We start from the raw sequence: 25,749 nt of genomic DNA, 5'->3' as shown, positions 1-25,749 counted from the left end.
CTGTTTCAAAGAAACAGATGAAGATTTTATTCTTGCTAGAACTTCTATAATCAAAATAATATGATATTTGAATTAAAACAATACTGCCATTGATTTGGAATATCATTACATTAATTGTATTAACAGATTTATCATTTTCACAGATTCATCCATTTTCTAACCACTTCTTCCAGTTCAGGGTCATAGGGAGCCAAAGCCTTTCTTGGCAAGCAAAGGACACAAGACAGGCCACATCCTGGATGGGATACACAACACAAACTCACACTCACACCTAAGGCCAATTTTCCCAGTAAGATCACTTTATTGGCCATAGACAACTTCTTGTATTAGGAATTTGTCTTTTTGCATACCCCAACTTGCTCTTCATGAGACACACAGACAGAGGGAGAAGCTTGGGGTCAGAGCGCAGGGTAAGCCATTTATACGGCGCCCCTGGAGCAGTTGGGGTTAAGGGCCTTGCTCAGGGGCCCACCGGAGTAGGAGTCCTCTGCCGGGCGTGGAATACGAAGCTTTCCAGCCACAGGTGCAGATCCTTAGGCACAGAGCCACCGCATCGCCCCCAATTTTCCCAATAACCAATTAACCTAGATTTTTTTTTACTAATGGTACTTACTCTCTGACCAGAATGGCCTTATGACATGGAGATGTTTTAAGACAGTGGAATCAAACCTATGGTCCTTTCTAAACCTGAATGAAGAAGTGCACTTGGTAGTAATTTGACTACCAAGTCAAGTGTAAGTACTGTTAGTGATTGGAGTTGTAAGGGGGAAAACTTCAAAGAAACTCAATGACAATTATGTATTTTCAAAGTATGGCGACCTGTTCTGAATATATTGATAGGAATAGCAATTTAGAATAAAAATGCATTTTAAGATGGATATTTTTTCAGTATTGACTTTTGCGTCAATACAGATAATCCAGTGAATGTAAAACCAATGAACAATTGTTCTGAATCTATGTATTCCTAAGGGCTTACCAGTGTTAAACCAATAACCTACTGTATGCCTAAGTAGGAAAACAAGTGCAAGTTAATAAGCCACATTTCCTTGAAGCGAATAACTTGATTTACCAAAATCAACCTCTGCAGTTTTCAGTTTGCTGAACTTCAGTAAATTAGAGACTTACTGAACACTTTAACAGGAAGTGAGATGTAATGTTTCACTCATGATAGTAATGAGTGTTTGCATAAGACTGTCAGCTACTGTAGTGAAATATAAGCATATTCTCATCTCTTTTTAAAAGTGTGGGGTATCCATCTGCCTGTACCTTTGTATTCAGTGTACCAGTGTGTACTTCAGTGGGAAATCAGCCCTCATGTCAGCTAGCCTGTGCTGTGCAGTCAGCTCTGAAATGACAGCACTTTGGTTTAAAATTCAGAGAGATTCTCTCTAGACCATCAAAGCCTGGGCTTTAGGTGCTCCTGGTTAAATGCTTCACAGACTGTATCATTTAAGAAACACAAATGCTTGTCAGAATTACTTCAGCACTTAGCTGTCTTTCAGGTGGTCAAAAGACATGTGGCTGTTCTATGGTTACGCTTATCTATGGATAGTGCATTACAAATTAATTCAACACAGAAAAATACATTTATCTAAAATACATTTTAGAAACCATTAAAATATAAAATTATATATATATAACAGTTTTGTTTTCTGAAGAATTAGAGAAGTTGTTTTTATTTCATAATTGTATCTTATGTGATCAATCCTTTAAAATGTTCAAAGAATTCACTGTAGTGTATGCAGTCCTCATCTGGACTTTTTGTCCTTCACTTTCGGCCAGACAATGGTCTGAGTGTAAAATGTAGCAACAGCACCACCATTAGACCAGCCATAAATAACCTCTTTTAATTAAAAACATTTCCTATAGTCCTATATGACTATAAAAAAATCGCTCTTTAATAAACTCATTATGTAATGAGGATACCATAGGATATTACAGAAAAGTAATTTGGTTCCTCCCTTTCTCTAAATACTCTGAAGCATCATGATCCTATACCTATCCATATCCCTAATCTCAAATCATACTCTTACACTAATTACTGAAAATAAGACTACAAGATATTTAGGTATTATTACTGTGTTATTTGCAGTAAATTTAAATGCCATTGCCAATGTTATTCTATTCAAAACATTTGTAGATATTGCTTCATAAGGTGGGGGTATTTGCAAGAAACAATTTGCCAGAATAAAAAAATTTTCCTTAAATGGTTGTAGCTTGGGAAAAGCAGGTCAGACTCAGACACAGACATATATTATATCACATGCAAAGTTGCATACTGTAAGCTTTCTTAACTATCTCAAAATATCATATAGTTTTTTTATTAAAAGCAAATATGTTTCAGGATTAAAAAATCAGTATCTTAGTGTTGAAAATATTCCTTAAAACAATTGTGATATTAATCTTAGATTAAAAATGTTTCAAATGCAGCACACCAAATGCCCAAGTGCAAAAATGATATGAATGAATCAGCAAATGGCTGCTTTAATGACAAAGAATCAGAATTCATTACTGGCTCAGCTTGGGCATGTATCTGCTGTAAAGAGTGAATAGGACACTACAGTATGTCTTTTTTACAATGCAGCTGAAAATGTATTATCAGTCAAGCAGCAAGAAATGCAAACCTCACAATAACACCATGTTGTTAATCCATCTCAGTGTTATGAAGTGAAACATGCTTAGTTTTACATGTACTGTAGCTATCCATATCATCCATACTGTATATTGTACATATATTTTTTCATGTTTAATTCTGTGAAAAATTATGCTTTGTGTGACAAAACATAGGCAATAAAGAATAAGAAAATATTTTTTTTAAATTGTATATAATCTGTGGGTCTTTACAGCTACTTTTTTATTTGGTGCAAATTTTTCAGTTATTTGTTTTATCTGTCTTTCACAGCCTGTCAATCAAGGACATCATTATCAGAAAGAAATGAATCCATTGTTACATTCTAATCCGCGGTAAGTGATCATCCTTCACTAATAACTGCCACTCAGGATGAATTTTCCACGAATTTGTTTTCCATTGTAATAATTTTAATAAACTATATTAATGGAATATGTTTAATACTTTGGAAACATTTAATTACCATCGTTTCTCAAAATGCTGTATATCATTGTAGTGTTTTCTCCCTTTAATTGTTCTCATATAATTTGCAGTAAAATTGTGCAATTACTGCTCTGTGAGAGTATTAAAACTGGAGAGACCAATACAGCCATTGTGCACTAACAGAATTTTCTTTCCCCCAAAAATGAGAAATTAGTCCATTTCAGAATCTGTTTATATATATATAATTCTTCTATGGGTGTAACATACATAGCCTTCAAGGCAAACAAGCAATTAGAAAGGAATTTGATTCCTTCTGCGGATATTAGAACCAAAGAAATATTACTCCAAAGAAATATTCAAAATTCATGGTTGAATCACATTATCAGAACAGCCAAAAGGGTGAATTATATTTTGAGGTTGTGTAGAATTTTACAGTTTGAGTCCATATACTGTATGTGAGACAACAGTATATGCTTCTGTTGAGAAAGGCACAAGGTTGATCTATACTGTAAATTACAGGATATCTTATGACATGGCTTCTTGAATCTGAAGCTGGGTAAGAAGAATTCTTTGATTTATTATATCCATTGTTTCAAAGCCAATGTATATAAAACACCTGGGACTAAGCTCAGACTCCCAGTCCCAGATGCAGATTCTGCCTGTTTTGATGAGACCCTTTTTTAGCTTGACCTCCAGAGGCCCAGATATATCCCCTAAGTATTGGGACAAGATGTTGCCAGTGAGGTATGATAGCCATTTTACAAACTCCTCAAAAATAGCAGTGAGCGAGAGAGGCTGTTTGAAATGTATATCAAAGAGTAAGAGAGTTCTGACAAACCCTTTTTGGTCCAAGTGGCAGATGTAAAAAAAATCCAGGGGGATTTTTGACTATTCTTGTGGAGCTGAGCTATATTCATATTCAAGTAAACACTAAAGTTAACCAAAGTCCTCAGTTGGTTTCTTTACTAATCAAATTGTTATGCATCTATTTTTATAGGGATTGTTTTATAATAATTTTCTAGTAATTTTTCTAGTAATTGCTCAAGCCATAGACTTGGTTCAGAGGCCTCATAGGTGCATGGGTCATGTCACCAGCTGATTGTGACTTCGACTCCACAAGCAGTGCATATAATTAGCTGATCAGCTCCAAAAGTAGAGTGATAGAGTGAGATTAGTTGTCCATGGTTCTCTCCACTCTTGAGTGTACAGTGACCCCTGCAACCTCCTAGGTTGTGGTGCTGTCAGTGAGGGATATGCCTTTCCTACAATTAGTGTTCAGCATTAGTATGGCTATGTTGCCTGTAACATGTTAAGAAATTAGTGGCTTTGAGGTATCTGGATCAGACGAACCTGAGAAGGACTTCCTCAATCTCTCCCATGTGCAGTCGCAGAAAAGTCCATTCTATTTTTCTAAATAAAGAACTACTTGGTTTAAAAGTTTCTGAAGTTATTAGAACCTTTACTTTTTTACAGGACAAAGTAGCTGCATACAGTATACTATGTAGTTGTGTGAGAATTATATCCAGTATAAGATGGTTAAAATCTGCTATTGTAAATTATGGGTATTAGAGTTTTCAGTACATTATGGTTAAAGTAGTCCCTGTATTTAGGTTTTTCTGAAAAGAGTGTAATATTAAGCCAGAAGATTAGTTTTTTCCACAAACATAGCGGAGAATATGATAACTTGTTTTCACAGCCTCTTGATTTTAAATCAGATTTAGAAGCCTAAAAGAAATAACAAACATATGAATATATGATATGAATGTCCATGGGTATCCATGTAATGAACATGGTGTATATCAACAACTCTGAAAATAAATTGTAAAGGCAAAATGCAGTAATGGTATAAAAAGTGATGTCAGATGACTTCATTCACTTGAACTGTGTTATCAGTGCACTGAACCCTCCTACCATAACGGTGGGGATTACTGCCAATCGGGAATGTCCAGTACAAGCTGAAACAACTAGAACCAAAGCCTCCTGCTACAGTGCCACCCCTCTGCAATCTGGGTCTCTTCCCATACAGTTTCTCATGTTTCATGCACTAGTGTGTACATGTATTTTATTACATCACTTCTATTATTTCCACTTCTATTATTGGTTTCTGGATGTTGTGTCTACAATTAGCTGGTGCTGTCATATTTGATTAATAGTCTGTGACCTGCGTCCACTCCAGAAGCACAAAGGTTGAATATGAGTTGCCTTGCTATCATTATTTCAACATCTATCCTGCTGTTCAAAATAAAGGGCTGCCATTTTTCATGTGCCCATTGTCATTAAATTTCTACTTCTAAATATGTATTTAGAATACTTTGAAAATTTGATTTATGAATGTGAAATACTTTGATAATTCTGGTCTTTTCGTTCTACAAAAGAAAAAGTATTTCTAGACCTTTGTTCCATACCTGTGTAGGGGTTTTGTGAACTAACTGGGACAATTTATTTATTGTGGCAGTAAATCACAAGGTGATTCTTTTATGGCTTTTAGAGGATCAATCGTCAGAACAATCAGCAATGCACAAACACGGATTCAAATACACAGAATACATTTATTAATACATAAAACTGTGCATATAAAAATATACAGTATCAGTCTGCCTGGATACAGATTGCAGATCATACTGTGAGGGTTACCAAGATATAGAATATATTACAAAAGATACAAAACACGAAGAGATACAAACAAGGAATATGCTTCAGTATATCATTTGGATATACTATATCGTTAATCAGTCTGATTAATACAGATTCTACATTCGATACTCATAAGTAAATACATTACTCATACAAATCAACCTGTGTTGAGATAACAATTGAATTCTAAAGATACAATATAGAATATTGGGTTTACTTATCCAGTTGGATTTATATCTCCCGGCACGAACAGCAAAGAACAGTTGACTGGCTCTGTAGATCCAATCAGTGCTCCGCTGGCTCAGGGCCAACCAGTCCTGATGCTTGGAGTCAAGGGGAAATGGAGAACTTTCTGCTGATTCACTGGCAGTGTTTCTCCAGGGACCGCTAGTTAGCCTTGAGCTGAACTAGGAAAACTCTCTCTTTTCACAAAGGGATGACTCAGTCGCTCAAAACAAATCACTCTTTAGGGGGAAGAAACTTGGCTTGCTTCTGGCGTAGCGGCTACTTCTGTATAAGAGTATCCAGTTGTCGACAAGGGTCTGACCGCATGCTCCATTGATCAGGCGGGCATCCACTGTGGGTTGCTAGCATTCACGAGGTTGGTGCTGCAGGCTTGACTCCGGGAATTCTGTCTTTACGTATGGGCTTTCCCCCACTGGCTCAGAACTGGGAACACAAAGTTGCAAGTCCCACACTTAGACAACAGTGCTGGCAGTCACGTGAGTAAGTCTGAAAGAGAGCACGAGAGTGGATGGAGGAGCAAATTCTGAGGTCTGTGCATGCCTTTTTAACTAGAGACAATATAGCTGCTCGAGAGGTTGAGAGTTTGGCGGGCATTTGGGACCCATGTGCTTGCAAGTTCCTGATTGCTTACTCACTTCTAGGAATGAGTAACAATGAACTCTGACCCTTGGACTGCAATCCAGATGTTCCTAAGAATCTCTTCTTAGGACAGAGAGGTGCCAGGAATGGCCATTGATCATGATAGTTGGGCCGCATCCCCATTCTGGGATGGTTTCTTATCAGTAAGAAAACACTTTAAATAAGAAGCCAGATGGAATGGCCTCTGTGTTCTGCACCACAGAGATGAGAAAGTGGGGCCTCGCTGGAAAAGGTATACCAACACCTAATTTTGTCTTATTAATAAGCATTGCTGCTACAACCTGTATCCATTCAGGGACAAATAGTGTATGTTAAAAAATATATTGTTAGAAATTACTACATTTAAAGGGAGAATGCATTTGTCAAATTCTAGAATAATGCAATTTTTCCTAATAATGCTGAAACGGGTGTTTTATTCACTGTGTTGCAAAGTGTAAGTAAAACTGTATGTGTCTTTTAGCCTCATTGCCAGATGTAATTAATTGAGGGAAGAAGGCAAAGATAGTATGAAAATGACTTTTCCACAATCAAAAGAGTTTTAAAACACTGGAAGAACATAAATAAAATAATACCAATAATACCAACAATAAATAAAATATATAGTGTGCATTTTGCAAAGAGTAAGATAGCTTTGAAAGTCCATAGGCTTCTGTACATATCACAAGCTTTCTCTAAAAGAGACACAATGATTGCATAACTTTCATCTCCTCAAAGAGATGGTGGTCTGCTTCTCTTTGTCACTTGGTGACTTTCCAGGAGCCGTCTCTGCTGGAAGGAAAAGGACACACACTAATAGTGTGGAAATGACCCTGTTTATCTGATGAAAGTAGTTTGCCACCTACCCTTGTCTTTATGTTGCTTGCACTCAGGCATCACTTCTCCTGTTTCCAAACTCTCACTGTTACTCATCTCAACACAGTGACACGATTAAAGGATCACAGACCGATTATCAGTGCTGTTATCTTAATAACCTAACACTTTCAATTTTCTGTGTTGCTTTGTTCCTCATTATGTTTGATAAATAAGCACAAAGAGGTTTTGCGAATGAAAGCTATCTGATTTAAAAAGAACACTTGTTTTTTTTCTTTTACCAAATAATATTAACAGAATGATAATAAAATAGAATCATATGTTTGCTTTAACAAGTGTGCCATAATTTTGTTTTTACACACAGATGTCTCCAAGAATTATTTTTAAACTGCTGGGTAAATCTCTTTATTTTCACCTGTTATTAAAGGTGTTTACCTTGCTGAACATTATGAGAAGCTTTTAGTTTTTTATTAACTGATATGATTAATTTGAACACCAAAATAATTATGTTAAACAATGTAAAAAATGTTAGAAAAATGGAACTTAATTAACAACTTCCATAAAGGTTTACAAAGATATGAAATGACACAAGAAGAGTAGACTGGTATTTAACAGAATTTTGTGGCAAAAAATAAATAAATGAGGCAGCCCTGAGAGTTTCATCCAGTAAGTGTCCTGGCTGGTTCCTGACTGGGGTGGCTGTGCTTCTAGCCGTTTGTGTCTAAAAGCTCTATCAAAATAGAACAGCAGTTCACTGGCAACCCCTGGTGGCAATGTGAGTGAGGGCTTTTAGTTCCTCATCTCACACAGCAGCTCTGCTGTTAAAAAATCAGGCTTGCACTGGGAAAAGAACTGGACAGCGCTGGAGTATATGTGTAAGAGAATGCCTGTGTGTGGTACAAACACAGTAATTATCTACAATGTCCTTATATCCTGCAGGCGTAAGTATATATTTTAGAGAATGCCTACTTGTGTGGTACGAACAGAGTAATTATCTACAGTTGCCTTATATCCTGCAAACTACCTTTTGTGTTATTAGAGCAGAAAATATCTGTTATTACTGAGTCTTCATTCAGTAAAGCAGATAATAAAACTAATGCTATTCCAGAGTCAATTAAACTACATTTTTGTTTTTTGTCAGTTTCAGTGCACCAATACAATAAAATTGGTAACATTAAAGTTAAGAAAATACGATTAAAACAGAAATAGAGTGTATGGGTCTACAGGCAACCTGCTTCCTTTCATATTGAATGTCTGTGACAGTGTAATCTTCACTGTAGTCTTTAATATGAATATTCCCTAAATCAAACTCTGCACAGAAAATAGTCATCATGAAAGTTACATACTGTACTACAGCTGTAGTTTGTTTGAAATGTGAACATTAGTGTATATTTTTGAAACATTTAATTTAATTTAGTTAGTGGTGCCAAAACACTAGTGCATTGGACTAAGTAAGTAAAGTATCAAGCTTAAAAAACTTGCCAGAATGTCTGATGAGATGAATGTCAGCTTAAAGACAGTCTTTTTTGTTCATTCAAAATCTTATCAAAATAATCATAGGTTGTTTTTTTACACTAGGCTCTAAGTTGCAACATGTTGTCAGAGTAAAATATTGTGCACTCCATTTTTTGTACCATCAGTTTACTATCTCACAGAAAAAAAATCTGTTTATTCCCTTTGCTTGTCAGGAGTTTAAAGACAAGTAACACTTTCTTCTATATCTAGCATTTGAGTCTGCCTCTGGCTTGTAAACATGCTTTGAATTTCTTAAACACTGCCATAAAAAGACATTGTGCTATACTCTATGCAAGTATCTTATCTGATATGCTGTACTTCATAGAAATTGTTTAAATTGGGGGAAAATAATCTAAGCAAGTGCATCAGTATTATATGAGAAGGATCAAATTAATATTAGATGCATTAACATCAAAACTGATTATGTAATTGGTGAAATTAGGTTTAGTGGATGAATTTAGTTTAATTTATTCTGAGTTGCAAATCATGTTGAACTTTTAAATCCAAATCTCAGTGTTATATAGCATTTGTAAATTCGATCTCAAATGAGGTATATGTGAAAAGAAATGTAGGGACTTAGGTCTCTTGGATGCCTTGTGTGTAAATTTCTAAATAATGTTTCTTGAACATTGTATGTTTATGTTGTTTGTAGTTTAGTGAGTGCATTGTCATTGTTAATAAATATTTGTTTAGCCCAGTGTGCCTGAATTATTACTCTTATCACCAAAGCTGTGCAGAGAACAAAGAACTCACGTGCCATTAATTATACCAACCACTCTGGTATGTTCTTAGCCACATCATGTACAAGTTGGGGGTTATGATTATTTATTTACTAATTGATTAATCCACCTAGCCTATTTATGTAACTTACTGTAACTTTCCACTGATAAAAGCAGAACTCGATGCTAGAAGTGGCATAATAGTATTATAAGACAAATATTTTTAGTCATGCCAAGGTTAAAATTATTTTTAATTTATTAGTTTTATTCATTGCTATTCTTTCCCATAAATATGACTGTGTGGGGACACTTGTGGCTTGGCTGCTGACAAGTTATCCCGTTAGCCTGTTCTGAATAGTAATGGGACTGTTTTCTGTCAGTGAAATTAATGCAGATGTGTCGCAAAGTCCAAAAAAATTAGGGATGTGCAGCAAAGTGCTATTTATCAAATGCACGGCTGTCTGTGTCTACTGAGACGATGAGTTAACACACTAACTGGCAGCACCCACAGCTGAATATTGAATTGTATATTCTGTGCTCTATGAACTATAATACCATGAATTAAAGGGCTAAAAACTCTTCTTTGTAGTACAGATGTGGCAAGACTATATGTAACATCAGTGCTTATTGTTACCTTATTTTGTTTTTAGTTCTGCATTTATTCAGTATTCTTTATATTTGTAGTTAATAATTAACTGGTGCTTTAATCACCTCATAACAAACATTTCAGCTTTACCTAATATTAAAAAATTCAAGTCAACAAACTTGTAAATTAAATAGTAAAATCTTACTATTTTTTAATTCAAAAGCATTAATACAAAAACATGATGAAAATGTAATAAAATAATACAAAATGAACCAATTGTTCAAATAAATTTAGAGGCTAGTTCAAATCATCCAAACATGCATTTTGTGGACAACTATAAAACTAAATACCAGAGTTGGCTTCTTCATAGGTAACAGTCTGGATACACTATGCTTTTGTGTCCTGTACAATAACAGTTATCTTAAAACAGATGTGGCTAAAACTGTACTGGTTTCTAATCCACAATAACATTTTGATTGATTTTTAAAATATTTTAGCAAGCAATGAAAAAAGTTTAAGCCAATCTTACAGTAAATTAAGATATTATGTATAAATCCCAGAATAAAAGTGTCAGTTTGACAGATTGCAAGGCGTGGAACAGATGAAAAGATTACTCACAGTCAAAACAGACCTTACCTTAAAAAATGTGCTGCCTGTGATAACTATAACTTTATGCTGATTTATTGATATTTTAAAAAACACAAACTCATGTTGATGTAGCACAATAACATGTTTGCCATATTTTACTTCCTACTACAAAACTAAAATGGTGATTGCATCACCCCTTTTAATTACTACAGTTGCAAACTGAATTCAGTGGAAGAAATGTTTTCTTTACAATACCCCTGATTTTGAGTTAAAAAAATAAATTGATTTAAGCACTGACACATCTACATTTCATATAATTATTGTTTTAAGAAACAAACATTTGAATATTTACAATCAGAACAGAAGTGTTGAAATGTCCATTTTCTGTACATACTGTACACCCATCTGTTTTATTATATTTTGATGTTATTCAAGAATTGTAAATATTGAAGGTTCTTGGTTATTTAATTCAGCAAAAGCTTATTAATCATACACAATTTGATTTTACATCATGGCATTGAGATAAGAACTTTCTGATTTTTGTCACATTAACTGTTTCATCTTTGTTTATGAAAAATGGCACCCTGCTACAGATGGGTCTGACAGATTCAATCAAATTCTGTTCCTGAAATAACTCTTATTAAATGTTTCCCTTGTGGAATGTAAAAAGAAAAGAAGAGAAATAAGTGATTTTGAATGTAAGAACATTGCTGGAGAAGAAACAGGGCAATAAAAGGTGATAATACATTTTTAAAGGACAAAAGACTGAAGAACAAGGCCATTCCTGTCTGTTTTACATAAAGTTTAAATTGAAAGCCAGGCATCTGACAAAATACTGAATGGCTTTATTTATCAATTTGTAAATTGATCTTGAACACTGCCTGGGGCATGTTTGCACTTTGAATTAAAAAAATAGGAAATGGGGGGGAAATCATGTTCTACTAAATTGTTTTCAGTGTGTAGAGTACTTTTATTAAATAGATGGTACTCTATATAGCTGTGTTCCTGTGAAAATCTCATACAACACAATCATTCTTTATGCACTTCGTAAAAGAAAAAATAAACAAAACATGAAACAGCGTTGTTCAATTTATGCATAGTTTGACCTCTATTTTAGTCATTGTCATTTTATAATTAAATAAAAGACTTGAGTCTCCAAGCAGCAGTTTAGATAGGCATTGAGTTTCTGAACTGCAGCAATGCAGAGTGCCAGACTAAAAGCATCTACAGCAGGTCCCAGTTGCAGCTATACCATTTTACCTCACAATGGGAGACATTGAAAGTGTTTTTCTGGCCATGTTATTGACCTTACAGATAGGAAAGAATTAATAAAAATACTGACCTTGAGACACTGAAGCACACACCAACACTGTAGAAGGATAACATCAACAATCTGTTTTGTTGTCCATTCTTCTCTGATCATAATTACAGTGTCGGTAAGAGATGTTCTAAGTCACACATATTAACATATGTTTAAAGTGCTTTCTTTGAGAGATGATTAAGGATACAATAAAATCTGGTCCCATTGAGCCACTTTTTGGGAGATGGGTAGATCTTTCAACTTTTGAATAAAATACAAACATTACCTGAGGTTCAGCATTTTTATCAGGCTATCAAACTGTGAAGGTGTTAGGCTGTAATGTAATGAAACACCAGGCACAATAATGCAGTAATCTAATTAAATGGCACTGTGTGTTGAAATGAATGATTCATGATTGAATTCTCACAATCATTGAGTTTATGACAATGCAGCTTTTCCTGTCCTTGTTCCTGAAATTGAAAAGGTAGAATTTAATTAAATATGAAAGGAGTCTTATGGGATCCTTAAGAATTCACCGACTGCACTAATTCTTCTACTTAATATATTTTAAATACATTGTGTTTTCAAATATGAATTTTTTTCTGAAACTGTAAAAACTGAAGCCATGATCTTAGCATTCTGGGCCACATAATTTCATTATAACCAATATTTTATAAATACTTGCTGATTTTTCTGAACAGGGAGAAAACACGTTATTTAAGTAACCAAATTTTAGAAATATTTAAGATGTTTAATTCTACAGTTATAATAGTACTGTTATGCTTTGGCTGAGACCAATCCTGCAGTTGCCTGGAGAAACGCAAACATTCCCACAAGTTCTCAACCTATCACAGAGCCTTGTTCAAACGAGGTCGGGATGCCTCTCAATTAGACCAACAATCTTCCAATCAGGCAGTCAATGGTGATCTCAGTTGGTCTAATCAAGTTCCCTATTTAAGGCTGGTTAACCCGCTGTGGCATTGTTCCATCATTAAGCTTCCTAGTGCTTATGTTAGCTTTTGCTTCACTCATCACTCACATTTCTCCTATAATTTTTGCTGTCTTAAGGAAGACTCAGTGGAGGACATTTTCCTGACCTCACCAGCTCTTTCCATTTTTTTATCCTCTTGCCGTTTTTGTATTTTTTCAACATCCTTTTCTTTTCAAGACTTCAGCTCGCCAGCTCCTTCCCTTGTATTTTTTTGGATGGGAGTCTCATCTCAATCAATAAGTCTTCCTACAGGCTCCAGTCTTTTCTCCCTTGGAAACGAACAGGCGCTTTCTTTTTTTTACCCCTAGAGCATTCCAGCCTCACTATCTGTTTGCCTGCCTGCTTATATCACCTCTCTCTAAATTCACTCTTTAAGCCATTCTCAATTCAATTCAAGTTATTTTTATATAGCGCCCTTCACAACAAGGTTGCCCCAAGGTGCTTAACAAAACAAGTTACCATACATGTTGTGAATACAGAACAGAAAAGACCAGAAGACAACGGCGGAGAGGAACCAAAAACTCCTTAGTAAGGAGAAAAAAACCTCTAGGGGTCCAAAGTCAACTGGCTGCCCAACCCCTTTGGGCATGCTAACATTATACAATTAAAAAAAGGAATAAATGAATAAGGGTATTAATCCATCCATCATGTCTTCTGTACGTCAGTACTCCATGCAGATCTCTGTAGACCAGCAAAATCTTCCTATACGATAGCTGTATCCATAATGTCCCTCTTGGATCCATGGCAGTGATACAGCATCCAACTCAGATGGTGCCCAACCGGGCACCATCCAGACATGTGGGGAGGAGAATAGGATAGTTTGATCAGAACAGATTATCTACCTGGTGGGCCAACACAGAGCAATGGCATGTACAGCAGCACCACCAGCCATGGTTGCAGCAGGCTATGATATAAGGTATGAGTAGACTAGGCTGAAGTAATAGGTTTTCAGTCTGGAGTTGTGAATACTGAAATTGACTTGGCATCCTTAACATGGGGTGGGAGATTATTCCATAAGATAGGGGCCCTCTAACTAAAGGCTTTACACCAATTGTTTTTTTATTAATGCGTGGAATATGAAGAAGACCTGCATTCAGTGATCTAATCGGGCGACTTGGATTGTGTACATTAATAAGTTCCATTAGATAGACAGGTGCCTGACCTCTGAGAGCCTTATAATTAAGTAGAAGGATTTTAAAGTCCACCCTGTACCTGACAGGAAGCCAATGAAGAGAGCTAAGTATGGGGTTTATATGGTCGTACTTTCTGCTCCTAACAATTCTAGCTGCTGCGCTCTGAATTTGTTGTAAGGTGTTGAATGAGTGATGGGTGCTCCCTGATAGTAGGGCATTGCAGTAGTCTAACCTGCTGTATACAAGAGCATGTATTAATTTCTCTCTGTCTTGAGTGGAGAGAAAAGCCATTATCATTCTCTGTTTTAATTCTCTGTTAAATTTTGAAACACTGCTCTGATATCTGTGCTTGGGCTTCGGCTAATCACCATGCTGCACTTCAGGCTTGCAGCTGCTGCAGCATAAGAAAATGTTGGAGGCAGGAAAAGGAGCTCCAGAAGAACACAAAAAAATGGCTGGAATTTTATATCATCATGGAACAGTTTTGCTGCAACAATAAGAAAGAAAAAATGTGTAATATACTGCATGACATGAGACTGCAAATGCTGGAGATGATGTGGGTAATCTCGGCTTTATCCGTGCCACTTTCCCTCTCACTCTTTCCACATGAGCGGTGCAGGCACCATTTCCCTTGCCCCAGCAAGAACTACCCTTAAGGCAAAAGCTCAAGTCCACCCTTTCTACGGCTATCCAGGTACTTGTGATGATTTTTCTCAATCAATGTGACATTGCATTCTCCATGTGGCCATCCTCCTTCCCTGTCGAAAACTCTGAGAAGGCCTATTTAATCTCCCTGTTAATAGTTGAAAACCCGGCTTGGGCATCATCCTTCTGGAGACAGTTAGATCACTTCTGCAGCAACAACACTTGTTTTATGGAGGCCATACAGCAGACTTTTGACATCTAGCAGGGAAGCTGAGTTAAAACAAAGATCTGGACCACTCACTCGTATGACATTCACTTTAAATCCCTTGCCAGGGAGTGGGGGGCAAAAGCTCTATGTGCAGTTTCTGTACTGAACTGTCTAATGGAATCAAGGTCTTGCTGGCAGGCCTGTTAATTCCAAACTCACTGGAAGAGCTGACTACCTTGGTCACCTGTATGGACATTCATCTGAAGAACACTGTCAGGAGGGGCGTAGAGGATTCCACCCGACACACTAACTACTGACTTCTCAAACCCTCTACTTGTCTGAGGACCTGAGACCACATCAAACTACAACAGAGAAACCCATGCAGCCTTGCAAACATGGCTCTTCCCTTATGAAGATAAATGGGGCAAATGAGAAGGCCTCTGCCCCTATTGCAGAGCAAAAGACCATAAACTGAAGAACACTCCAACTTGTCCGGGAAAGACACCTGGCCAGTAGATGGGGATGAGTGTCTACTGAGCAGGGCGACTAAATCTCCTCAGAACTCGGCTACACTCACTCTTTCCGCAACTCAAGTGGGGAACAGGAGATTGGCAGGAAGAGGCATTCATCGATTCTGGTCCAGTGGGAAACTTCATCAATAGCTACAGCACAAAGACTGCGAATTCCCCTGATTCCTTGCTCTTCTGTCCTACTCATCCAAATGATCGACAGGTTCCTGCTGGGTTCTGGGTGGGTAATGCTGAAGACCAAGCCCATAACATTGACTTTGGGAGTACTACAGTACGTAAAGAAACCATTGAACTGTTGTGCATTAGTTCTCCTCAACGCTTGCTTATCCATGGATGGAAATCCTTGGATTTCCATGGCTTCAGAAACATACAGTCGTGCTAGAAAGTTTAATCATCCTGATAATCCTTGAGGTTCACATACTTTTTCCGACAAAGACATTTAATGTTGGATCATTTTGATCAATAAATTAATGAAAAAGTATATTGTTTTGTGTGTTATTTGTTTTATTGGGTGCTTTTTATCTATTTTTTGACTTAGATGAAGATCTGATCACATTTTAGGTCAAATTTATGCAGAAATTCAGAAAATTCTAAAGGGTTCACAAACTTTCTAGTACCACTGTAACCCCAGCCTGGAAGGGCTACCTGACAATTAGTGTCATGGGTATCAAACTGCCAAAAGGATGCCTGAGGAGTATCAAAAGTTCAAAAATTATCACTGATGCATTTTCCAAGCAGAAAGCTCAAATCCTTCCACTGCATTGATACTACAATTGTGTGATTGACCTGCTTCCTGGAACCATGCCCCCTAGTGGACCCCTGTTCACTCTCTTACCCCCTGAATCCAAAGCCATGAAGGCATACAGTAAAAAGAACCTCTGAAGGACTTCATCTGTCCTTCCTCATCACCTGCTGGGGCTGACTATACAGGGACTTAATAAAATCACTTGAAAAAACAGTATTCTCTTCCTTTAATTCCATCTCTCTTGGAAAATATCAGTCGGGCAACCATTTTCTCAAAAATAGACCTGTGGAGGACATACAATTTAATCTGGATCCAAGAAGGGGATGAGTGGAAAATGGCGTTTAACACCCACTCAGGACACTACGAGTACCTGGTCTGCCAGGTCCTCCAACATCTCCAGGAAAATCACCTCTTTGCTATACTTGAGAAATGTGAGTTCCACAAGTCTGAGGTGGCATTCCTGGGTCACATATTGTTTCCTTCTAATTTAAGTATGATTGTTTCCCTCATCACCTTACCAAAAAGAGTCCCAATCAGGGAAGGTGGAACCCCAAAGAGCAGCCTGTTTTCAAAAAGCTGAAGAAGCAATTCACCTCTGCTCCCATTCTTCAACACCCAGTGCCTTCTTAGCCGTTCGAAATTGAGGTGGATGCCTCTGACACTGGCGTGGGTGCGGTGCTGTCCAAACAATTAGGGTTACTACCTATGTTTCATCCTCGTGCATATAATTCCTGAAACATATCCTCAGTGGAGTGAAATTATGATGTAGGAGAACGAAAATTTCTGGTAGTGAAAATGGCCCTTGAAGATTGGAGACACCTTTTGGAGGGAGCACTGTATTCATTCATGGTACTGTATATACAAACCATAAAAACCTTGAATATCTTCAGATGGCTAAATACTTAAGTGCCATGGTCTCTCTTCTTTTCTCGAATACCAATTCATTAGAGCAACCCTGCTGAAGCAGAACAAAAGGTTGTCGTGCCGTGCCACAATCCATCAAGCGAGCTCCGAGTTATTTACAAAAACAGTGTTCAGGTTCCACAGATTCTCCTCTACCATTCTTTCCAACAGAGGATCCTGATTTGTTTTCCGACATTGACCAAGTGTCTACCGCCAACCGAGCCCTAGATCTGGTGGGAGTTTGGCTAGTGATACGGGACAACCTGCAGAAGGCAGCCCAGTGGAAAGGACTGTTGTCAATGAAATACCCCAGTGACAGCCCACTGAAAGGAAAGGACTGTCGTCAATGAGATACACCTTTTCTTTATCCGGGAGAAGTTCTTTACTTGACAGCTCTGTCTCCGGCTGCCCTCCCGTAAACTGGCTCATCATATCAGTCCATACAAGTTCCTGGAGCATGTGAGCACCACCACCTACTATCTAGGCCTTCCACACTCCCTAGGGTGAAAATTATTCTAGGCATAAGCAGCCTGTCTTCACTTTCTAATTCTTCCAATGGAACTACAGATGTCATTGCAATGATACGAAACATGAAGAGACAGTGGTGATTCCACATTAGTTGGATTAATAATATAAAATAATAGCCACTTCAAATTTAAAAAAAAATATATATAGTCTCTTATCTAATCCATTCAACACTCAACATATTATAGAGTCTCACATTCAAAATAATATCATTTTTATATATTATATTGGTGCAAACTTAAAAAATTACTCCCTCTACCGTGCCTGGAACCCAGACTGCTGCCCCCTGGCTCCCCAAGACTGGCGAGACTAGCGCTACTAAACACCCGCTCCGTGAACAACAAGGCTCTTCTCATATGTGATTTTATTACAGAAAAAAAACATGACTTTCTGTGCTTATCCGAAACCTGGCACAGACAAAATGAATGTTTCCTGTTCAACCAACTAGTCCCTCCGTGGTACGGTTTGTTTCACCTCCCTCATCTTTCAGGCAGAGTGGGGGCATTATTGTTATTTCTAATCTACTTTACAATTTGAGTCCTGTTACTGTACATCTTCTATCTTCTCTTGAATGTCTTGTTTTAAATGTCTGTTCCCCAAACTACCATCATTGCCACGGTCTATAGACCACCCAGCCTTTTTAGGTGAGTTTTCCGATTAACTTTCATTTTTATGCCTCAGATTTAAGAGGATCCTTATTCTTGGGGACTATAATATACATACTGACTCACAGTCTTCCAGTTTAACTAAGGATTTTCTAGCTCTGTTGGGATGCTTTGATCTAACCCAGATTGTTCTTAGCCGAACACTTTCAAAGGACACGTTCTTGATTTAATAATTGCAAATTACTCTTTTGTGTCTCACTTTTCTTTGCTTGAACTATGCATCTCTGACCATTTAGCTATTCTTTTCAATCTGGAATTACCTGTTTCTAACACTTCCCCCCACGTTCCATACGTTTTTGCAATTGGCGATCAGTTGATCTGCCTAGGTTCACATATTCTGTTCTATCCTCACTATCTTGTTCTATACCTCTGATCCTCTAGAGGACAAAATACATTTGCTTAATAGTTCTCTTTTATCAACCCTCAACACCTTCGCTCCTCTAAAAACTCGATCAATTTCTTTTTCTCGCTCTGCCCCCTGTACACCGACCATCTGCAATCAATGAAGGCAGTCTCCTGGGAACTTGAACATGCATCTTTCTGGGTTAAATGTACATTATCAGGCTTGGAAAGACTACTTGTCTGGATATAAGGATACGATAGAGTCTGCTAGATCCATCTACTTCTCTTAAATCCTTGAAAATAACCATAACAACCCTAGACACCTTTTCTCCACCATCAACAGACTGCTAAAGCCAAACTGCCCTACTGCATTACCTGCCTCTTTGCAACTGTGCAACACTTTTTAAAATTTATTTCATTCCAAGCTTGACAACATCAGGCATCACATTCTCTCCACAACGCATATTATTTCCACACCTCCTCCCTGCATGCTGAACTTTACTGGATCCTTCTCTCTAAGTTCTCTCTTCTTGACTCTGGATCCATTAGTAAACTGGTTTTGCATATGAAAACTACCACCTGTATGTTAGGTCCCATTCCCACAACTTTATTTCAGTCCTGTTTCACTTCTCTCTGTGCCATTGTCCTCAACATAATAAATGAACCCTTGAGCACAGGTGTTGTACCAAGTAATCCTCAAAACTGCCAAACATGGTTCAGGAAAATCTAAACGATTGTCGCCCCATCTCCAACTTACCCTTTCTTGCAGAAATTCTAGAATGCACTGTTACAGCTAAATAACTACCTCATTGCAAATAGCCTTTTTGAACCCCTCCAATGTGGTTTCCAAAACACCTTCACAGCACAGAAACTGTGCTGGTCAAAGTCACTATAATTGTAGTGAATCTAAGTACAATTTTATTAACTTCTGAGAACTTCTGGTTCTCTTTCTATCCTCATTCTTCTTGATCACAGTGCTGCTACTGTTAGCCATGATATCTTACTTTTTCATTTTCAGATTGTATTTGGAGTTTCTGACACTGCTCTCAAATGGTTCAAGTCTTACCTCACTGATCGGTGTCACTTTGTCTCTCTTGGCTTGTGTGGTCTGAGGAAAGCATACATTTTAAAGGTTAAACTGATTGAACTAGGTAAAGAAGTTATTAGAAAGATTGTAGCAAATGTGTTCAAGTGATTTATGAGCACAAATTTGCATACTAGCTGTATGTACAGCGGCAGTTAGCCGGTCTCTTTAAGAAGGGGTTGAGTTACAAAGCAGGAGCTCAGATAAGGTAACATCAGAGAGAGACAAAGTATTAGACAGAAAGTTTACAACAAGACCATCAGTTATGGGACCATGGATGCCAGTCTCTGTAACCTAAAGAAAAGGTGTACAGTTGTCTCTCAATTAGAGGAGATGGATTAGGTACCATTCAGAGAGGCATCTCCAAGGAACACGTTGACTCTGAGTGAAGAGGAGAGAAGCAAGGGAGGAGCAAGGGTCAGCTCTCCCCATAGTTATTTATAATAATTAACTAACCTCTAATTGGTTAGTCACTAGGCACTAGTGAGACAGATGTGGTCAAATAGAAGCACAATTGGTAGCTGCCATGTCAGAGCTTCCAGTAAGAAACAGGTTATTGTACAGGGGTTCTAGACAAACAGGAACTACCACATAGTGGATTGTACTGCTTCTATAATCTAGGGTTAAGAACACAGATGAAGGCTAGTATACTCTCACCTCACAAGGTGAACCTGTTAACATTGAAAACATCAGTTCAAAATCAATGAGGGAGAGGGGATGTACTGTATGGATAGCTTGGTTGTAGATATCTACCAGACTGATAGAGCTCTCAGTAATATTTTCACAAAAACTCTTGGTTTCAGGGATTAGACAGGTGGGTGTCGGAAATGGATTACCAGAGAGCATTCTTTGTACAGAAGAACAAGTAATAGGTTTGTTATTAATGCGCAGCTACCCACCTGAACTTCTTTTTTACAGAAGTTCAGTAGAAGAGTAAAAGTTAGCTCCCTCCATAGGTTAGCTCCAAAGGGTAGGAGCTCTGGTTTTATCAATGGATGAAACCAAATGAGCTCTTTTGGAGGGGATGCTGCTCTTTTAGAGGGGATGCTAACCCAGTTCATTGCTGGGTTAGGTGAAATGGTTTCCATCAATAGCTGAGAGCCTAGGGAGTCATAGTAGTAGGAGTGATTATATTACTTTTACTGAAAGATTTAAGACTACAGGAGAGAGCCCGGGTAGTAACCCCAGAAGGGGACAGGGTTGTTCAGGTTAGAACACTAGGAAAGACTGGTTACAAATCCTGGAGGGGATTTAAGATTCCCCAAGAGGGGGAATTGGTTAAATCTTGGTTATGATTACAAACTATGGAAGGAGTTTGGAAGAGAGGGTGTCCTAGTTGAAATTATGCTCCTGGTTAGGTAAAAGTTTCCTCTTGGATGTATGGTTAAATGGGTTGAGTAAGGCAACACCTAAAGAGCAATATCTGTGGAACAGGTAGGTTCTGAAGAAATGGATGTCTGAGAGGGGCAAAGGCTAGCTTGCCCCATGGTTTAACTCTGTTGGATATGAGCGCCAGTAAAAATCCCAATGTATAAAGGAGATTCAAATCTATAGGAAAAGATGTCTTAGAGTTTAAGCACGATGCATTCAAAGTAGTTAATGAGAGATAGAAGATGGGTGATTGAAATATGAATGTTACTACACTAGGGTATTGAGTAGAAAATTTTAAAGCACTGAAGAATAAAACAGGTGACTTGTCTCTACCCTGGAAGGGGACACAGTTAGATCAAAGGATGTGGTTACAGACGTACAGAGTGTGCTTGGGTAAAACAGGGCGAGTAGCAGAGGGAGGCTGAAAAAGGGAGAATTATCTTCAGTCAAAATTCTGCTCCAGGGTAGTACTACTAGCAGAGTCAGCTGGCAGCATCCCAGAGTTTTTAGTCTATGGGTTAAGGGATCCTGCAGTGAGTAAGTCCTTGTGGTAGCAAGGAAGCACTCCTTGGATTATTAGTCAGACAGAAGCACTGATCTCAGCAGGTGGCGGAGAGTTATCCTTGCAAGACGAAAACAAAGTTCTGATGTACTGTATAATCTCAGAATGGAATACAATTATTAAATTATCTGTCCTCACAGGTGAAGAAAGTAAATTATGGTAGTAATTCTTGCTTGTAAGGTTCAATAGTAAACTCGAGTGTGTAAGGTACAATTAGGGTAACAGAAAGGTAGCTCTATGGAAGGGTAGAGATATAGTAGCAGTACAAATCCCTGTAAGTCCCAGTGAAGTTCTAGGTGTCATCAAAGGCTGGTTGGTTGGTCCTGGAGTGTGCAGGATCTGGGAGATTGTTAGAGATTTCAGGTCAGTCTCTCCAGAGCTGCATAACAACAGCACTGTAAAAAAATAGTTTCAGGTCAGCTAAATTGCCACAAAATTTAATTCAGCTAGCAGAACAACCATAAATCACTGGTTTGGTATTGCACATAATGAAGTGACGAAGAGCTGCTCTGTTACAATAGGTGAAAGTTATCTGTTATCAAAATATTATTTTCGGAACATTTAAAACAGATTAATGTTATTTGGAGATTTTAACTTGGAATAAAAGTTCATAAAACCTATTTCTTAATTTTATTTTATAGATGTCTTTGTATGACTGTTTATGCTGTTTAGGAGGAACGTCTAAATGACTTATTTTGAATATTTTGTTATGTTGTGTTGTTTAAAAGCCTGTTTGAATTTATATTGTATCTGCATTCAGAAAACCCAGCAGCTGGGTAGTTTTTAAACTCTACACAGATGTGATTTGACCTTACTTGAGAAAAACAGCTATAGGTTATTGAAACACAGAATATAATAATCTAACTACAACACTGCAGCTATAGATATAGAAATGCCATCTGTTTGTGATTCTGGGCTGTTTAATTTAATTCTACGGGCAGAAATATGATTTGGAGGGAACAATACAGATACACTTGAGAAAATAATCACAATGTCATATGAAAAAGGGAGCTGTTGTGCTGAACCAGCAATACTATTTTTAACAAAATAGCCAAACAGACCTTGGAAGTGATGAAGGATGGAAAACCTATTTTAAGGGAACTCTATTGCAATCAATGCAGGAGTTTGCTTTTGTTGTTTATAATATTTTTAATGTGGGCTATGATTTTTAAATCACTTTTGTTTGTTTTGCAGAGACTGGTTGAATGTTTTCAGTCCACCAATCATTCCTCCCAGTCAGCAAATGAGAGACCAAGATGACAGCCTGATCAAAAAGGACATTTCAAAAGGTATAAGTTTAAACTCTGTTGCCAGGTAATGAGGATAGCGAGGGAATAAAACAAATGCATGTGAATAATAACAAACACACATTTGTCAGGTAAAAAATTAACCTCGCAGTGGTTTGGAGGAAGTAATAATCCATAGGATTATTAGTAAGAATGAGAAAATGTGGGTAAGGTGTACAAAATGTATTTATGCAACAGAAATGAAAAGAAAGATTCACAACTGCAAATGTACCTACAGCTACAATTTCCTCTTCCCACTGATATAAGAAAGGCATGGAAACAGCAGTGGGGACATCAAAGAACCTAAGTTAGAGAGGAAAAGTCAGTATCTAGTTATCTGGCTACTTTTTAGGGAAACTTACTCACATCTCTACTACAATAACAGGATGGTTTAAAGATAGGTGATTCAGTGGGCTGTCTATTAGAGCAGTTCTGAGTAGAGGCAGTGGTCAAAGGTAGGAGGAGAAGGAGGCTAGCTCCCCGCAAATGAGCTCATACCTGTTAAAGAGCTCAGGTCTCCCAGAATTAAAGAGACAATAGCCAAGGAAATATAGAATACTGTGATGTGAACATGTAAAATAGTAGCAGACTCAGTTGTTGCTACTGTATGTCAGGTCTGCTGGTAAGGTAATGAAGACAGTAGAGTGGACCTGGCCAAAGTATATCAATCATGAGAAGGTTTACACTGCTACTAATGGGTCTACTGAGAACAGACTAGGGTTTCTTTTCTGTCTTAACTTTCAAGGAGTTGGTTAATAACAACATTATTAGTTGGTCAGTTGGTCTATGAGGGTTTTTCACCAGTCGGGGAATAACCCACGAGCAAGAATTAGAGAGGAACACTTCAGGATTAGACACTAATGAGCATGGCCTTGGATTCTCTGCTGGTGGCTGAGTAGTGTCCAGCAAGGATGTAACACCTATGGTTTAGGGCAAAGCTGGGTCCAGTCCTGGAGTAGTCCTCCGAGCAGATAGTACATGAGTACTAGTCAAGCTGTCACTCAGTTACTCTAAGAAACATGGCTACAGTCTCTTTTTACCCCATCTTCAGCCTTTAAGATACAGTGCCTATTCTTTTTTGTTGCTGTTGTTTCAATAAGGTTCAGCATGTTTTTTCCTTATTGCACATTTAAAATTCTGAACACAGAAAGTGTATCAAACTGAAGCTTGAATATCATTTTGTACATGACATTGTGCCTCTTACAGTACAATCTGACAGTGGCCAGTGCCTGCAATTCACAGCACTATGATTATATATTTCCTCTCACTTGACTGTAAGTCTTGCTGAGATACAGAAACACATCCTCAGGCATTGATTCATTTTTCCATGCTCCGAGACTGTTGATAGTTGTATATTGATCTAACTGTTCAGACTTAAAGGGTTTGAGTTTCAGTGATTTGTTCTATAATCTCAATATATTTCCAAAAGAGGGGGAATTAGACTTATTTTAATATGTATTGTAATCTTAATTGGTTTATTTCCTGAGAGAACTTTGATTTGAAAAAGCACTTATGAAGTCCAGCTTAAACCTCAAAACTAACATCAATAGCTAGTGCTAAGGGAGGGACAACATGCACATATGAAAATTCAATGTGATTAATCTATTTATATTCACCTGTGAAGCCAATTCATAGATGGGTATAATTAGGAGGCCTTCATTGGTCATATCAATGGGAAACTTGGCCAGGAAGCCGGAGTGACACCCCTAATCTTTTCGAGAAACACCCTGGGATTTTTAATGACAGACAGTCAGGACCTCGGTTTTACGTCTCATCTGAAGGATGGCACCTTTTTACAGTATAGTGTCCCTGTCACTATACTGGGGCATTAGGACCCACTTAGACCACAGGGTGAGCCCCACTAACACCTCTTCCAGTAGCACCCTTAGTTTTTCCTAGGAGGTCTTCATCCAGGTACTGACTAGACTCACACCTGCTTAGCTTCAGTGGGTGGCCAGTTGTGAGTTGCAGGGTGATACAGATGCAGTCACACAGTTTGCATGTCAAAATTCATTACCACCACAAAATGACCACATTATATTGCCCAACACATCTTCACTGGCCAAAAAAGTTCTATAGATGGTACTTATGGTGTGTTAGATGTTAGTGTCACTTAATCTTTTGTCCTACTTCTTTAATTCCACTTAATATGGAATATTAAGATGGAATCATGTAACTATTAAAATTAAATTAAAATAAGTTTCTGAACATCCTTAATAATATTAATGTATGGATTAAAATCAAATATATTTATATAGCTGGTAGCATATTCTACTTTATTCATAAACATCTGCATCAAATGTTTTAACTCAGTGACTTGTTGTGGTATACTGTGGAAGCATTTAGCTTCTTTTAAACTACATTTTGCTGTCATGATTGTTGTAATGGAAAATGAAATGCTTGTGTACCAAGTGACACTTTGGTTGAGAGGTATAATTTTTGCCTGTGAGATAGAAAGTCCTGGGTTTGATTCCTGGCCAATGTACGCATTGTACTTTTAACAGATAAAGACTCTTTCTCTAAGGGTATATCGAGAAATAATATGTGTACTATATTGAAAATTGTATTATTTTGAAATACCACTATGTTAAATATTAAAATAATATTAATAATAAATTAATAACATTGAATAAACATAAATAGGTTAGCAAAGCGTGAATAAGCTCAATG

The 25,749-nt window shown here is 37.5% G+C and overlaps 1 protein-coding gene across 1 annotated transcript in view; it reads left to right on the top strand.

The window, feature by feature from the left end:
- The window catches only part of cfap20dc (CFAP20 domain containing), a 166,286-nt gene that overhangs the window by 111,063 nt on the left and 29,474 nt on the right, over positions 1-25,749 (top strand). Inside the window, exons 15-16 of the mRNA XM_088916509.1 lie at positions 2,903-2,964; positions 22,988-23,082. Coding sequence (XP_088772635.1) covers positions 2,903-2,964; positions 22,988-23,082 — 157 coding nt within the window. The remainder of the gene's footprint in view (positions 1-2,902; positions 2,965-22,987; positions 23,083-25,749) is intronic.

The sequence above is a fragment of the Atractosteus spatula genome, chromosome 5 (genome assembly GCF_055471065.1).
Source record: "Atractosteus spatula isolate fAtrSpa1 chromosome 5, fAtrSpa1.hap1, whole genome shotgun sequence".
In the NCBI taxonomy this organism is placed as follows: Eukaryota; Metazoa; Chordata; class Actinopteri; order Semionotiformes; family Lepisosteidae; genus Atractosteus; species Atractosteus spatula.
Note: the sequence above shows the minus strand (reverse complement) of the source record. Positions and strands in the feature narration are given on the sequence as shown.